Source organism: Gobio gobio, assembly GCF_949357685.1.
Source record: "Gobio gobio genome assembly, chromosome: 18".
In the NCBI taxonomy this organism is placed as follows: Eukaryota; Metazoa; Chordata; class Actinopteri; order Cypriniformes; family Gobionidae; genus Gobio; species Gobio gobio.
Genome location: NC_137111.1, coordinates 42554867 through 42571188, shown reverse-complemented (window position 1 = coordinate 42571188; position 16322 = coordinate 42554867). Strand labels below are relative to the sequence as shown.

General features: G+C 38.7%; 1 protein-coding gene across 1 annotated transcript in view; it reads left to right on the top strand.

Moving 5' to 3' along the window:
• The window catches only part of mdga1 (MAM domain containing glycosylphosphatidylinositol anchor 1), a gene marked incomplete at both ends in the record, with an annotated part of 286007 nt that overhangs the window by 238840 nt on the left and 30845 nt on the right, over positions 1-16322 (top strand). Inside the window, one exon of the mRNA XM_079843317.1 lies at positions 170-331. Coding sequence (XP_079699443.1) covers positions 170-331 — 162 coding nt within the window. The remainder of the gene's footprint in view (positions 1-169; positions 332-16322) is intronic.

Genomic DNA, 16322 nt, shown 5'->3' with positions numbered 1-16322 from the left:
AAGCTTGTATTCTTGAAAACATGAAAACGTCTGCAAAACCACACCTGCATTTATTTCTTACTACTTTATTTTATTTTATTTTGTAATGTTTTATTTTCTTTCTTTTTTCTTTTTTTTCTTTCTATTTTCTAAAAACCCTGTGGTAACACATGTGTTTTGTACTTTGAAGGTTACTACATGTACATTGAGACGTCGCGGCCGCGTCAGGCCGGAGACCGAGCTCGTCTGCTCTCTCCACTGTACAATGTGACGGCAGCGCGAGGACCAACGGGCACCACCAGAACCCCCTACTGTATCTCCTTCTACTACAACATGAACGGAAAACATATTGGTGAGCCTTTAACCATAGTTTGAATTCCCTCCATCTCAGAAAGACAAAAACATTTGAATTCTCTACTTTGAAACCTATTTCACTTTGGTTACCTGTTGTTTTGCTGTTTTATTGATGGAGAATTGATTGGATAGTGGAAAGTGGTGTCGATATGACAAGTTGGAAGTTTGATGACGTTGTTTCCCTGGAGAAATCTGTGTATGTGTGCATACACACGTGCATATACTTCAGCTTCTAACTGGAATGTGCTGTCTTCAAAAGTGTTCTCCACTACCACAGCATTGGGCTGAATCTGTCAAGGAAAGTGCAGTTCTTTATGAGTAGCATTCAGCAGAAGGTCAAAGACAGTGAAGGACATAGACAGTCAGAGAGAGAGGTGAGGTCATCCACACATCCATTACTTATTTATCCAGACTGTTAAAACATTAAGGTTTGTTTCAAAGTGACATCTGTCTATTCTCTTTGCTCCAAGATAGTCTTGTGTGTGTGTGTGTGTGTGTGTGGGTGTGCGTGTTATCCTGGTATATTTAAGCTGGTCAAGCCCATCATTCAGTGTCACACAGTAGTAATTCTAAGAGAATACACTTCAGAAGTATAGAATAGTCAATTTGGAATTAGATTAACATTTTATATACGCTACGCTATTTTTTTTCACTCGTCACAATGCATTATGGAATAGTCTTCTATGTTAAGGAAACATGTGACACTGCCTCAGGGCCCTTTCACACAGGACACATTCTATCATCCGTCTACACTACATTTTCATTGTTGTTTTATGGCAACATGCACTAAGTGGGCATCTGTGACTGTTGCCACTTTTTAAGACACCATGTCAGGTTAAATTAGGTTCAACTTATAAATATGTTCTTTGAGATGTTGTGGTACATACGTCTGCACTGTGTTTAGCTGCTTTTTAATGCAAGAACACGTCCTGTGTGAACGGCCGCTTAGAAAGCTACCAAAAGAATGTCTCTTAACTCTTTAAACACTAGTGTTAAAATAAAAAAATAAAAAGTTGTCAGTCACCGCCAAAATGCAATACAAAAATGTTAAGGCCCCGAGAATATTGTGTTGTATGAATATCTAAACATGCAATATATCAAAAGAAAGAATATAACCAATCCTTAATGCATTCTTTTTTTTCATCAACACATAAGTTTCTCAAAAAAATCATATTGTTGTCAAAGACTACATCCAGATCAGATTCAGTACGATGATCAAAACATAGATGGAGTAGATCCCCCAAAGCTTCACAGTCCTGTAGCTCGTCCTGGGTCGACATTTCATTCAGCAACTTTATATGCCATTTTATTATATTTATATGCTGTTTAATGTTGATGATCGCGTTATTTTTAGTGATGGCAATTCCAAAACACTGCTTCATAATTAATAATAAAAATGTGTTACATTTATATAGCGCTTTTCTGGGTACTCAAATCGCTTTACATGGGGGGGGGGGGGTCTACTCAACCACCACCAATGTGCAGCATCCACCTGGGTTATGCGGCGGCAGCCATATTGCGCCAGAACGCACACCACACACCAGCTGGTTGGTGGAGAGGAGACCAAATAATGAAGTCAATCAGTATTTGGGGATGATTAGGAGGCCATGATGGACAGGGGCCAATGGGTGAATTTGGCCAGGATGCCGGGGTTACACCCCTACTCTTTTTCCCAAAGGACATCCTGGGATTTTTAATGACCACAGAGAGTCAGGACCTCGGTTTAACGTCTCATCCGAAGGACGTATTTCATGAAGCTTCAAAGCTTTACAAATATTTTGTTTCAAATCAATTGGTTCGGAGCGCGTAACAAACTGCCAAAGTCACGTGATTACAGTAAACAAGGCTTCGTTACGTCATCACTGTTTCGAAACGTTTCGAAACACTTTTGAAATGTCAATGGTTCACCGCTGGGGGCGATGATCTCTGTGAACCCATGAATCACGAGCAGTCACTGAGAACCATTGAACAAGTGTCTGGGTTTTACCTGATCTCTGATCAGTGTTATACATTTGTAGACATTTAATTAGACATTAGTATAATTAAAATGAATGATGGTGGTTAATAGTCAGTTAATAGTGGCCTGAGCCATCCATGGAACAAACAACACAAGCCCTGACAATTGATAAAAGAACATATAGACACTTAATATTTCAAAGATTTTACTTTCAATAATTTTTTTTTGCAATAGATGTGTAAAAGGTGTTTTTATGCATGTTTGGCCTGGGTTTTTGTTGCGTTTACACTGTTCGTGGAGACGGGTGTTGGATTGATTCAAAGCCTCGACACAATACGGCACATTTGCTTCAACTGTTTCAGTGTTTCACGATGCCTCGGTCTGCCCGTCACGAGTTATTTTACATATGCATCTGCTTACATATGATATCACTTGTTTGTGCTTCTTCTTTGCTTGCGTCTTGATCCTGAGATTCTATACTCTTTCAGAAGATGTGTAATAGCACCCCTTACCCTATAACCGCGAAAACTCTGGAAAATGCGTTTTCTCACAAATGACGCAAATTTCCGTCAATGTCGGGGAAATAGTTAAAAAGCTAGCCAAAATTAGCAGCTGAATCGCAGCTAAAATGCTTTTTAATTAGACAACAGACTACGTTTGGGAGCAGAGCCTTCTAGAAATGTGTTTGTTTGTGCAGGGTACTATATGTGTGTCCATAGAAGTTAGCTAAATCTGACCAAACCTCCCTTTTAGGACCTCAAAGGCATAAATGACACATAAATCAGTAAATAATGTTGTTATAATTTATTAATGGGTGTTTTTGATGGGGTTCAAAGATCTCTGACTATCTAGGAACCACCTGTTATCACATGCAGATTTTAATTGCTCATTAATGTAAGCACTTTATCACAAAAAAACTCCTTCAACCAAAGTTTTCGACAGCAGACAAAAGTTTTTTGTTGTTGTTGTTTTTCTAATTTTTCAGCTTGTCAAATAAAGTAAGCGAACTTCCTGTTTCCCCTTGCTTTTTATCTGCGCTCTCTCTTCAAACTTTATAAGCCCATTAACGGCTCATAAATTGTGCTTCTCTCTCTTTCTCCTCTTCTACATCTCTCTCTCTCTCTCTCTCTCTCTCTCTCTCTCTCTCTCTCTCTCTCTCTCTCTCTCTGTCTGCTTTGCTTTCACTCCACCTCATTCTTTTTACCTGTGCGTCTCCGCTGTCTGTCACCTGTTCTAATGAGACGAGCCCGTTTAATTATTTGCCAGTTGCCACTCATGACACGGGCTGGGCTCGCAATGGGGGGCGGCTGGTGAACACAGAACACACTTCAATCTGTTCGGCTTTCCAAAGGCATTTTGGATTCCCTGCTGCAGGCCTGCACTGTATATTTCAAAGGATATGTTTTATTAATTCCATTGCTATTTAGGAGTCGGAGAGGACAGCAGGTCCTTAATGAAAATTAAAATTGAAAGGCGAATCACATTAATCATGATCAAAATCACCCTAGGGTACACATGCACATAACCTCAGACTCAAGCTGTCTACTAAAGCTCTCTAACCCATCATATTTGTCTCTGTCTACTTTTAAATGAGAGTTTCCAGTTTAGAGGTATTTTTATTTGCTACTACAGTATTGGGTGTCGTCACAGCGTAACCAGAGAAAGTGTAAGAGAAGTGTAACCAGATGAAATTTAACTGTGTTCAAAAACGCAATCTGGCCACTTTTAAAGCATTTTAAGGCAGAGAATTGGAACCCCCTCGATGTGAAGGCTTCTTTAGGGGATAAGGCAATCCCACAATGCATTGTTAAAAGCTCAGTGGGAAAAAAATCCAAGATACATGGTGAAATTAGAGAAATGCTGATCAAGTCAACATAGGTGTATTTCTATAGTAAGTTTATATATATATCAAACCAAAAATTATTCAGACACCAGATAAAATGTTTCACTGGTCGGTGCAGGACACTATAGTTAATTTATGTAAGTGAGGAGAGCAAAATAAAGTAGACTTTGACGACATGTACCCAAAAATTCTTCATACAGTGACTACCAGTGAAATGTATAAAAATTTGGGACCAAAATTATTCAGACACTTTGAGCTGCTGAAGTGTTTTTTCTTTAATTGCTAATGCAATTGGTATTATCTAATTGTGTACTTTAATTGAACAGCTGACAGCTGATTGATTGATTGTAATCCATTACGTACCTTTCTAAATAAATTTCGCTTTGACTGTATGTATATGTGTATATAGCAGGGCTGTCAAGCAATTACACTTTTTAATCTAAATAATTACACAGAGTGGCAATCAATTAATAGCTAATTAAATGCAAATCAAATTCCACTGAGAAATTGCCCCCAAAAGATGATTCAAAGTCATTATTGTGTTAAATGAAAAAATCATCAAATACATTACAAAAAGTAGCTTTAGAAAGAAATATTATATTTGATTCAACATATGATTTTTTACACAAACTTTTAGGCTTTAACAATGATGACAGAATTTAAAATTCTTTAGGTGAACAATACCTTTAATGACGGTCTAATTAATATGGAAATATTTTTATGAAATTATACTCAAAATAAGAAAATTAAATGGTCAGTAGGTGGCGGTAAATGTCTAGATGAGTAAGTCATTGAGTCATTCATATATGGGCCATAAAATCATTGATTTACTCTATTGATTCACTCAAAACACGGATTCATTCAGAATTGAAGCACCGCTTAGAGACGCACAACAGTTCGGCTTTATAGGTCATATTTCCATTGGCAAAAATTGAGCAAAAGCAGAGTATTTTGTGTTTAAAATATAACACAATATTAACTTCTTATTTATTGAACTCTTGTATAAAATCAATATCACATTTGCACTCATGCTATTTGGGACAAAAACAACACTTGTGTGATATTGCGCTCTTTACTCGTGTGATAAGCTATCACTTAACTATCATGATATAAATATGAGACACTCACACAGGGGCATTTTCTCCCTGACGTCTTGAATTGTAGGGGCATTCTATAGGCTCCATCACATATGTTTGTTGTCACCAATCAACTGTGTGAAATGTAAGATGAACTACGTAGGTCTGGTCTAATCATTTTAACGCATTATTTTTCCCCATAACTAAATAATCAAGCAACATGTTTACAACGATTTGTTATATAAGAAGCCCTGCTGGAGGAAAAAAAACAGTTGAAACTACATAAAGTGGTTTGCTGGTGTGGTATTACTGATCTCCCCCTTCCTAGACCCTCATAAAACAATCGTACTGTCATAATCAGCTTGGTTTAAACAGTTTTCAGCATGGTTATATCTGTCCTTCACGTGACTGTTCGCAGTTATCTGCTATAGGCTGGATGTTGGCGTCATATCTGCTGATTACTGCCTGTGTACACTAATCTGCTAATCATTAGCCTGTGCATTGGCATGTGGGCGGCACTGTGGGCACAGATGCTAAACTGAGAGGGAGGCACAGCTGGCTCGACTCTCATTACATGAGACACCCTACTGAGAGACAGACGTCCCTGTTAGCAATCTTAATGTTTAGGACTGTGTTAGCCGCTCTATGCTGGCCATAAATTACAACCTCATTAGCAGTATGAGTGTTTAGACTTTTATTTGCGCCACTGTGCTTGCATTAGATTTGATTACATCCCAATTAGCAATTGAAGAGATTAGCTCTGCGTTGGTTATGCCACTCTACCATTAGATTCAGCAGAGCTAAATCAGCACATTGAGACTTAAGCCTTGTGCTATTTGCAGAACAACATAATGCACGTAATATATACACTGCCGTTCAAAAGTTTAGGGTTGGAATGATTTGTGTGTGTGTGTGTGTTTGGAGTATATTCAGTTGTCTGGAGGCTTTGCTCTGTTTGATAGCCCTACAGAAAAAGCTTTGCATTACTTGACTGGATCAATAAATCTTTGCTAGTAGAGACAGAGAAATTCCCTCACTGTATATGGATGGGTTTATCTGGTTAGAGGGTGAAGGCACATATTTGTGTTTTTAACTGATAGTCTATTTTAACAATCTATTTTAACAATATCTTTTAACTCTTTCCTCGCCATTGACAGCATTTTCCAGCAATCCATGTCTTCAGTGTTATACGGTAGGGCATGCTATCACACATCTTCTGAAACAGTACAGAATCTCCAGATCCAAAAACAAGTGAAGAAGAAGCACAAACAAGCAAAAGAACTATTGCTTAAGTGAATGTAGTGTTAATTTTATCACCTGTTTTTAATTTAGTCTTATGTGGCATTCACACCGGACGCGATTGACGCGAATAATTCGCGCTGTTCACACAAAGTTGGACGCTTGAACATTTTGAGTTTACTTGCTTCATTCGCGCGTGACATTCACTTCACAACAGACGTGAATTCGCGTCATGGTAGGGGCTTCTGCCAGCCGGCTCGTCTTTTTGAGAAATGGCTGACATGGGCTGTGTTTACACTTTTTTGTTGAAATTTACATAAACCCCACCCCCGTGAACATGCAACAAAGGGGGGTGAGGCTATGTGTAGAATTTATAGATTATCATGACAGAATATGCTAATTTATGACTTGAAGATAGTAACTCCACATACATACATTCATCAACTAACCATTCATGAACATCCTGTTGCAGTCTACATGTTGTCACTTCTTCTCGAGTCTCTCCATAATTGTCCGACTCCGGTTTGAACATAAAAGGCTGAACAGTTTCATTGCCTGTCTACATGAGGTTATCAGAGCTGCCAACTGGAGTTCTTGAAGCTCCGCCCCATCAGCAGCAGCTCATTTGCATTTAAAGGGACACAAAAAAAGCACGTTTTTTCTCACCCTCAAAAAGTGACAATTTTAGCATGCTATAAAAATGATCTGTGGGATATTTTGAGCTAAAACTTCACATACACACTCTGGGGACGTCAGAGACATATTTTACATCTTGTAAAAAGGGGCAATCAACCACCCCTCTAATGAAACTTACCCACATTTAAGTGTTGAGAGAAAATGCATAAAGCAAATTTTTTTTTCCTCATAAAACCCCAAAACTAATTTTTTGAGATGTGAACAGATGTGTACAGGCTGCACAACGCTGAAAACACTAATAGCACTTATTTTTTAATTGAGCTAGAAGCGTGCCTTCAGAGGGTGACTGGCTGTGGGCACAATTCTATGTCAGCTGGTCCTCTGTGTTTATTCATGAGTATGAACTCTTTTAACCCAATCACAGCACTGTATTACGCTTTAGATCGCATTACAGCGGACAACACGCGGTGTGCGCATGAGAGCAGTTTCTGCGCAGAACACCACGGTGAGTTTAACAACGCTCAGCACGTGGATCACATAGATGGTCATATTTCATATACTCTAGTGCTCTAAACATGGAACAGCATTGTGTTTGCGCACGTCTTCTTCAAATTAAATTGCAAATAAGGACATTGATACAGCTCTGATCATGAACGTGATGACACAATGGATTATTCTGATACACAGAAGACAATAATGTAGACCGAAAATTCAAAGAAGAATGAGCAAAAAAGTAACTGCCTTTATTCTTTCTGTGTTAAACTGATGCGTGTCATTTGTTTAGAGACCGTAGAGCTCTTAAATGTACTGAAAATAACTGTACATTGAAAAAAAGTACTTAAATGTTCTACTGCGTTTCTCCCTCGTTTTGGCAGTTTGATGTTATATAGGGTTAGATTTTTAAAATGCATCAAGGTGCCCTCAACTCTGTTTTTCTCTCCGTGGCCATATTTTAATATTCATGTGTCTGTATAATGAGTGTGTTGCAGGTTTTTGTTTTATTGATTGTTGTCTCCTCTCTTCCCCCCGTACACTTTTCCAAAACTTAACATGCCCATCTTTTTCATATTCATACAACAAAATATTTGTGAGCCATGAAAGTTTTGTGGAAATGATCAACTTAAACACTGGCAGGGAAAGAGTTGAGTGATTTTAGTTTATGTATATTTAATAGAGATAAATCATTTAATATTATTTCTGTTTTTTTAATTTCATCTTCCTTTATCTGTTGCTCTTCCTTTATATATTATTATTACTCTTTCTTATTTTTTATCCTTTTTTTATTTTTAGTTATTGAATATTGAATTTAAAAATGATAAAAATTCTTATAAATATTCTTACTCCCTCAGTTTTTTATTTAGCTTTATTATTAATGTATTATTTGTTACTCTTTGAAATGGACAGGGTTTAACGGGATTGATTGGATACAGTAAACACAGTGCTATTAGGCTAATATATTGGTTTAACATGCACCCCTGAAGTTGTGTCCGTTAAATGGTCGATTTTGATTTCATGTTTTTCGATCATTCGCCTTCCTCTCCACACTGTAAAGACTAGGCAATCACTCTCTACAATTGCAGTGCTCTGTTTGATTTTTCATCAAGAGCAACACAATACGTGTTCTATTAGACTGCAAGTTTATTAGGCTTGAAGTTCATTACAAAGGAGTTCAGCAGCCAGTGGATCCATTAGAGCAGAAGTCAATCACAGCATCAGTCAGTCCATTAGATCCTTCACTCATTACACCATCGCAGTGTGACCCAACTCCTGTTAGCGGGTGACAGCAGCGGCTTGACAAGGTGTTTTGTCAGACATTGTTGGTTTAGTGATGCACGCACTTTATTTAGTGGTACAAGAATGAATGGCATGTTTGTTCAGACTTTGGGGCCCATTTCTGAATTTCTGCACTGATTTTTCCAGGTCCAGACGGACCTGTTTAACCATTGCATCCGCATCTGCTGTCTTTTGCGGGGTCTCATGCATAAGGCGACAATTCTAAAAATGCAGTGCAAAAGTTAAAAGAAGTTCAAAAACACGTCTCCTTGCTTTGACCATAAAAAAGCATGAATGGCCCCTAACTGTTACATGTATTCATTCACTGCATCCGAAATCGTATACTGTATAGTAGGTACTACATTTGGTCTGAAACATACTTCCAAACGGTTAAAAAACTCGTAAAATAGATTGTTCTGTGTGAACCGGCACTTAAATGTTTAAACTAAGCATTTTGCAATGGTTTCTGTCAAAAATGGACAGCACATTGTTTCTGTGAGTGTATACACCACTGCTTTCTAGAAAGCAAACATCATGGAGAAAGCCAGCAGTGAACTACACAAAGGTTTGAACATGCTTTAAAATTGCTTGCCACCGTCCAGCTTTCTTGCTCAAGCTCCATCTTCTGCTCATTACAAAGATGAATGAGTGTTTGGCTGTGTTTGACCTGTGTCAAGGTTAGCCTGGCAGCACTGTTTTAGTAGATCCTGTCCTTCTATACACAGGCGCAACTGTTTCCGTAAAGGGATCCCCTGGTGTTAAGACTTGTATGGTTCAATATAACATAAATGATGTCTCTTACTGAAATATGTAGTAGAAAACCCATGAAAGATCTATGTTATTTAAAAAATCCATTATATATTTGGACAATGGGCGGCGCCATTTTGTTTGCGTTCTATGTCGATGTCGTAGAATGGTTGCACTCAGCAATCAACTGGTGCTACCTGTAGCTTTTTTTTACCACAACTCGAAAAATGTTTCAGAGTTAAACAAAACCAATTAATTGCATTGTAATTGCATTTAAAACTCACTCAAACACATGCACACAACCTCACACACACACACAAACAGATCGGTGCACACACACACACACACACGCTCAATCAGCTGTAATGTTATACATGCGGGTTGACTTGTCACCTGGTTCCGATTCGGCTGGCCAGCACTCTCCCTGGCTGAATCTGAAATCGCCCCCTAAAACCTCAAATAGGGCATTATTTGAGGGGACAGCCATTTGTAGTGGTGTCTGAAACCATAGTGGACCTTATTGAGTGCACTCATTCAATCCCACATTGCACCGCAATACCGAGTGTACAGCCGTCATACACGCAACGGCTGTCCGAATGAACTCGCTCGTTTTCATTCACTCATCAAGTGAACTGTATTGGTGGACTAACATAGGGAATAGTGATTGAGGTTTTAGTGGGCGATTTCGGATTCGGCCCTGTCGTGGAGACTGACAAGGGCAGCCCCTAACACATCTCGATGGAAACAGAGCAGTCTGTCAGTGTGTGTACATGTGTTTTAGATGCAATTACAAGGCAATTGTTTGATTTATTTATTTTATTCTGAAACATTTTTTCGAGTTGTGGTAAGAATAGCTACAGGTAGCGCCAGTTGATTGCCGAGTGCAACCATTGTACGACATCGACATAGAACGCAAACAAAATGGGGCCGCCCATTGTCCAAATATGTAATGAATTTTTAAATAACGTAGATCTTTCATGGGTTTTCTACTACATATTTCAGTAAGAGACATCATTTATGTTATATTAAGCCATACAAGTCTTAACACCAGGGGATCCCTTTAATGGATTGGTTAGCCGTTTATGTTTGAGGTCTTTGCGTAAGGGTGATTTTTAAGTGCCTGGCACATTGTTCACAATGGTTTATGAGTTGAGTGTGTGTAATCACCTTAAAGATGCACCAACACACAATTTCTGTTTGTTTATCACCCAGCGAGCACCTCTTCAGCGTGATTGGGGTCATTGAAACGTGGCAGATGCTTTCAGGCAAAGCAGCGAGCTAATAGTGGGGCTCTGATACAACACAGCGTTCCTGTTAAAGGCTTCCTGATTTTCTTTGAATCGCTTTGATAACTGTAATGCCTGTATAGCAATGACACATGCTGACTTTACTATAGTGACTTTCCCTTCCAAAATTAAAAATATATATATTTATATATAAAAATGTGGTGGTACAACATACAAATGGGTAGTATAGCATAGTACAGTAAGCATTACGTGTTCAGCCTATAGGCAAAAGTGTGTTTGAATATGTATGAGTGCATATGTGTTTTTATCTGTACAGAGGAAGGGGAGAGTCTTCACAGGGGAGAGTCTAGTTGACACAGTCTCTGCCGACACTTCAGTCAAAAACACATGGTTATATTTGCACCTTTTTGTTTGAGGTACAGAATTATAATGGGATTATTCAGATGTATGACCTTGTATGAAAAGATTGCCTTCTATCTTAAAATTAACCATTCGTACTGCTACCAAAAGAGTGTTTGAGTGTTTCTTTTCAAGTTGAAAGTTGAAAAGGAGACATTGTTACAAGACATTCCTCAAAATTTCTCTTCTTCCACATAAAAGTGTCTGGTAAATGAATAAATGTAAATAAGTAAATTTATGCCATTAATGCATTTGTTTTTCTCAAAAAATATTTTAAAATAAAAATGGATTGTGAGAAATGCTCAAATAAAAAATGCTAACTTTTTTAGTAATCAAAGAATCTTAAAAGTCTCCACAAAAATATTAAGCAGCAACTGTTTTCATCAATATGAAAATAAGAACTTTTTCTTAAGCAGCAAATCATCCATCATATTCGGATGATTTCTGAAGGATCATGTGACACTGAAGACTGGAGTAATGATGCTGAAAATTCAGCTTTGCATCACAGGAATACATTTCTATAATTATTTACTAAACAATATATTTTAAATAAATATAAATAATAAAATAGAAAACATTTATTTTAAATTAATCATATTTCACAATATTACTGTTTTTACTGTACTTTTGATCAAACGGCTTCTTACCATCCCCAAACTTTTGAAAGTTTTTGGGTGCCATTTAGGGATGCATCGATCCACATTTTTTCACTTCTGATCCGATCCCGATACCTGCATTTGGATATCAGCCGATACCGATACTATTCCGATACCAGAGCTGTGTTTGCTTTAATATTATTATCATTATTGTTTATTTTATATGATGCTGAAATAAACTCCTCTCAACAGGCAAGTAATATATTATGGTATGGATATTTCACATCACGATAATAGTGACCCAAATTATCACGGTTATCAATTTATATTTGAAAATCAACAAACAAAAAATAAATCAAGCAGCTCTAAGCACTTTATTAAGATAGATTCGGTGGGATTTCCTTCCTTATAATGGCCGTCGTCAATAGCAACGCATAATGCCTAAATCTCTCATTTTATATCTCTAATCTCTAATATTATCTCTGTAAATATATTCTCGAGCAATATTCTCATCAGTGTTCTATCAGCTATGACACATTTAAATCTAGCATTTTTTGTGGAAGAGCCCATACAGTATCCTAGTGAAATAAAGCATATATTTTCATATGATTTGACAGTTTATTTTATTAACTATCAAAAATCCAAAAGGTGTGCATCATACTTAACACTTTACAGTCAGTTTTATAACTAAGTCTTTCTCTTCAAATGCCATTTAAGTTAGAAACATGTATAGCCTACCAATGTTTTATGTAACTTTAGAGACGGTCCCTAGAATCGCGAACGTCAAGCCAACCTAAATTAATGTCAGTCATATAAGATGCGCTATGGTTCTGCTGTTTTTGTTTGAAACTATTTTCGGTGCTGAAATATAACAAAAACAGTCCAGCACTGTATGATGAATGAATCTCCTGCGTAAATCTCTGCTTTGAGTGTAGATTTCAGCGAGTGAGAGCGTTGCGCGCTCTGAACAAAACTCTGCTAATCTGAATGCCTCTGATTATTATATTCATAAACTCAATAGAAACACGTGTGATTTGTTATAATGCGCAACGTTATTATAACAGATGGTTTTTGAGAAGACCATAATAAGTTCAAAGTGGCTAGTGTGAGTGTTACACACCGGCGATTGTTAATGTCAAGCCCTGATTATTATCTCTTTAATGTCACCCTAGTCTTGTCTGAACTTATCTGCTTTTCTAAATGTTTGATTGCGTTCCTTGTGTTGTACGACGCGAGGGAGCTTCCACCTCTCTGAATTACGGTTTTGCAAACATTGTCTTGCTCTGCGGTGTTTCCAGTGTGAAGTATTTCCACACAGCTGACATGTTGGCTTGGCTAGCCACAATGCTGCTCAATGCTATCCTGCTATCTGGCTGCAGACTGCGGAATGGATTTCCTGAGCGGGGCGTGTCTCATAACTGTGTGTCTCATTGAGCCGTGCCTCCGTTCAGGAAATCCATTCCATAGTTTGCAGCCAGCTAGCAGACGAGCCAGCGGGAATCACTTTTGGAGTAATTTCAGCAGACAACGTTAAAGCGCAGACATGGCTCATGGATATCGGATTTCTCCGCAGGTTGGATCGGGAAAATCCGATACGTGAATTACGCTGGTATCGGTCCCGAAACCGATACTGGATCGGATTGGCCCCATCCCTAGTGCCATTATTTGGTCATCCCGACCTAAATTCACATCACCACTCACATCAGTTGAGTCAATGACACATCAGGACATGCAAACATTGAAAATGTCGCAATGTCTTATAGTATTAAGTTATCATAGAAAGAAACATCAGCTTTAATAGAGAATTATTGTAAGTGGCCGTTCACACAGAACATGTTTTTCCATTCCACTGCGCTACTTTTCCATAGTTTTTCAGTGTAACCACACTAGATGGATGTCTTTAACTGCTGCGCTCACGTATTTTGCAGCGTCTCGTGCATAACAGCATTCTAAAAATGTGGCGCTTAAAGGGGACATATTATGCAAAATTCACTTTTATAAGGTGTTTGAACACAGATATGTGTCCACAGTGTGTGTAAACAACCAGCCTATAATGGTAAAAATCCACCCAATACTTTTTTTTATAATCCCAATCAATCAATATCAATCTCTCATAACGTTCATATTCCTCCTACGTAAGAGTAGGGAAACCCCGCCCATGCCTGTTGATGATTGCCCCTTTTTAGCTTAGACACACCCCTGAGTGAGAAGCACAGAGACCACCATTTCGGTTTACTCGCTGTATCAGCTAGCTAGAGTATTACAATGCCTGCGCCAAAAAACATCGAACAAACGAGTCTCCATAGACTCCTGGCATCCCAACCACTGAGGTCACCGTAGTTTAATTACATTTTTTAAGGAAATGTGCCGAAGAATGTCGGTAAAATGTTATATATTTGCGCAAATCATTTTATGCATGACTGCTTGATTTGCGTAAAAGTAGTTTCTGAAGTATGGATGAAAATCTTTCTGAATGAGCTTTCTAGAATGCTATATGGCTAAAGTTACCATAGTCTCTGACTGTATTCACAGAGACTAGAGCTATGTCGTTAGATTTATCCTGAAAACGCTCACCACCCTTGTAATTCATGAATGCACATTTATTATGCATTTTATAGTTAGGTGACAAACATTTTTACTTCCTACACGAGCACCTATACAACAATTTATAGATTCACGACGGTACATGCTAGTCGATGAGTTGAATCAATGTAACTTCCACTAACCATTCAGAAAGATCCAGGTGCAGTCTAAAAGTTGCAATTTTCTCCATCGAGTCTCTCCATCTGTGTCCGACTGCAGTTGCAAGGCTGCACTCTACAACTGGTTATTTCTGACATTTTGGCTGAGTGAGATTCGCCTGTTTTGTTGTTGACGGAGTATACGAAGCTTGTGTAAAGGATCCGCCCTCTCCTGGAAGGGGGCAGGGAGCAGCAGCTCATTTTCATTTAAAGGGGGGGGGTGAAACACTCAGTTTCAGTCAATCTCATGTAAATCTTGAGTACCTATAGAGTAGTATTGCATCCTTCATATCTCCGAAAAGTCTTTAGTTTTATCATATTTATAAAAGAAAGAAGCGCTGTACCAAGTCTTTCCGAAAAAAACCGAGCGGCTGGCGGCGTATCGTGTGGGCAGAGCTAAACAGCCACGAGCGCGCGCAGCTATTGCGTTGAGAGCGTCTGACATCCTTAACATCCTTTGTCTCAGACAAACCATGACTATCAATCAAATTCAACCACATATATGTGATCCAGAATCTAATCCGGAGGCTGAAATTGAACAGGAGCAGCAGCAACAACTACAGCAGGACGTCTCTATATATGTATATATTTGCTTAGCGGCTTGTCATGCGCGAGTTTTACAACATTTGTGTGTGTTTACTCATGGTTTATACATATACATAAACCAGGTTTATAAGGACTTAAAGTTAGCAGTAGCAAGCGGAACAGTTTTGCACGTCATGTCATGCACGTCATGTACTTGAGGTGCACTTACACGCCGATAGCTAACAACACAAAGACATTTGAAGCAGTTTTACTCACCGCCTTCTTCCAACGCACGACGTGAACCTTAATCGCTGGGACCGCTCCATCTTTCATCATTAGACGAGCTACAAATCCAGCGTCGAACTGGGCCTTGTTTATAACCATCGTCGCCGAAATGCAGGGAACAAGCAAAACACTTGCGCAACTCTGTTGATGCTCTGGAAAAACAAACTCCATCCACTGTCCCATTAACGCTGGGTTCTTTGGGAAGCTGTACAGGGTTGTCTTGCCCTGACAACCAAAAACACACTTTTTTGGTGACATTGTTGATTTTGTGAAGTCCTGTGACTGCAGCGCAGCCGGCTTCCCTAAAGGGCGTGCATTTGCTCTCTCGCTCTGGTCGCGCGCATGCCCTTCCGGGAGAAGAGCCCGTACGGCCCGTATAAGGACATTCCGCCCTTGTTGACGTCACACAGACCCATACTCGGAAAATACTTTCCGAAACTTGTGAGAAACCGAAAGGAGTGTTTTTGGCACAGAAATACTCCTTAAAACGTCCACATTTTTTTTTAAAACTTTGTCCTTATTTGGCATGGGAATCTACAGTGTAAAAAACTCAGTATGCATGAAACCGCATTTCACCCCCCTTTAAAGGGACACACAAAAACGGCGCGTTTTTGCTCACACCCAAATGGGGGCAAATTTGACAAGCTATAATAAATGATCTGGGGGGTATTTTGAGCTGAAACTTCAGACACATTCTGGAGACACTAGAGATTTATATTACATCTTGTGAAAAGGGGCAAAATGTGTCCCCTTTAAGTTAAAAGAAGTTAAACTTTTAAAAAACATGCTTCTTTTTTCTGTCACACTGACCTGCATCTCGCATTTTTAACAGCAAAATACGTGTTCTATACTGTAAATATTTATGTAACTGCGTCTGAATTGATGTACTTGCGGTCAGTATCTGCTGATATTGTTCAGACAGCTT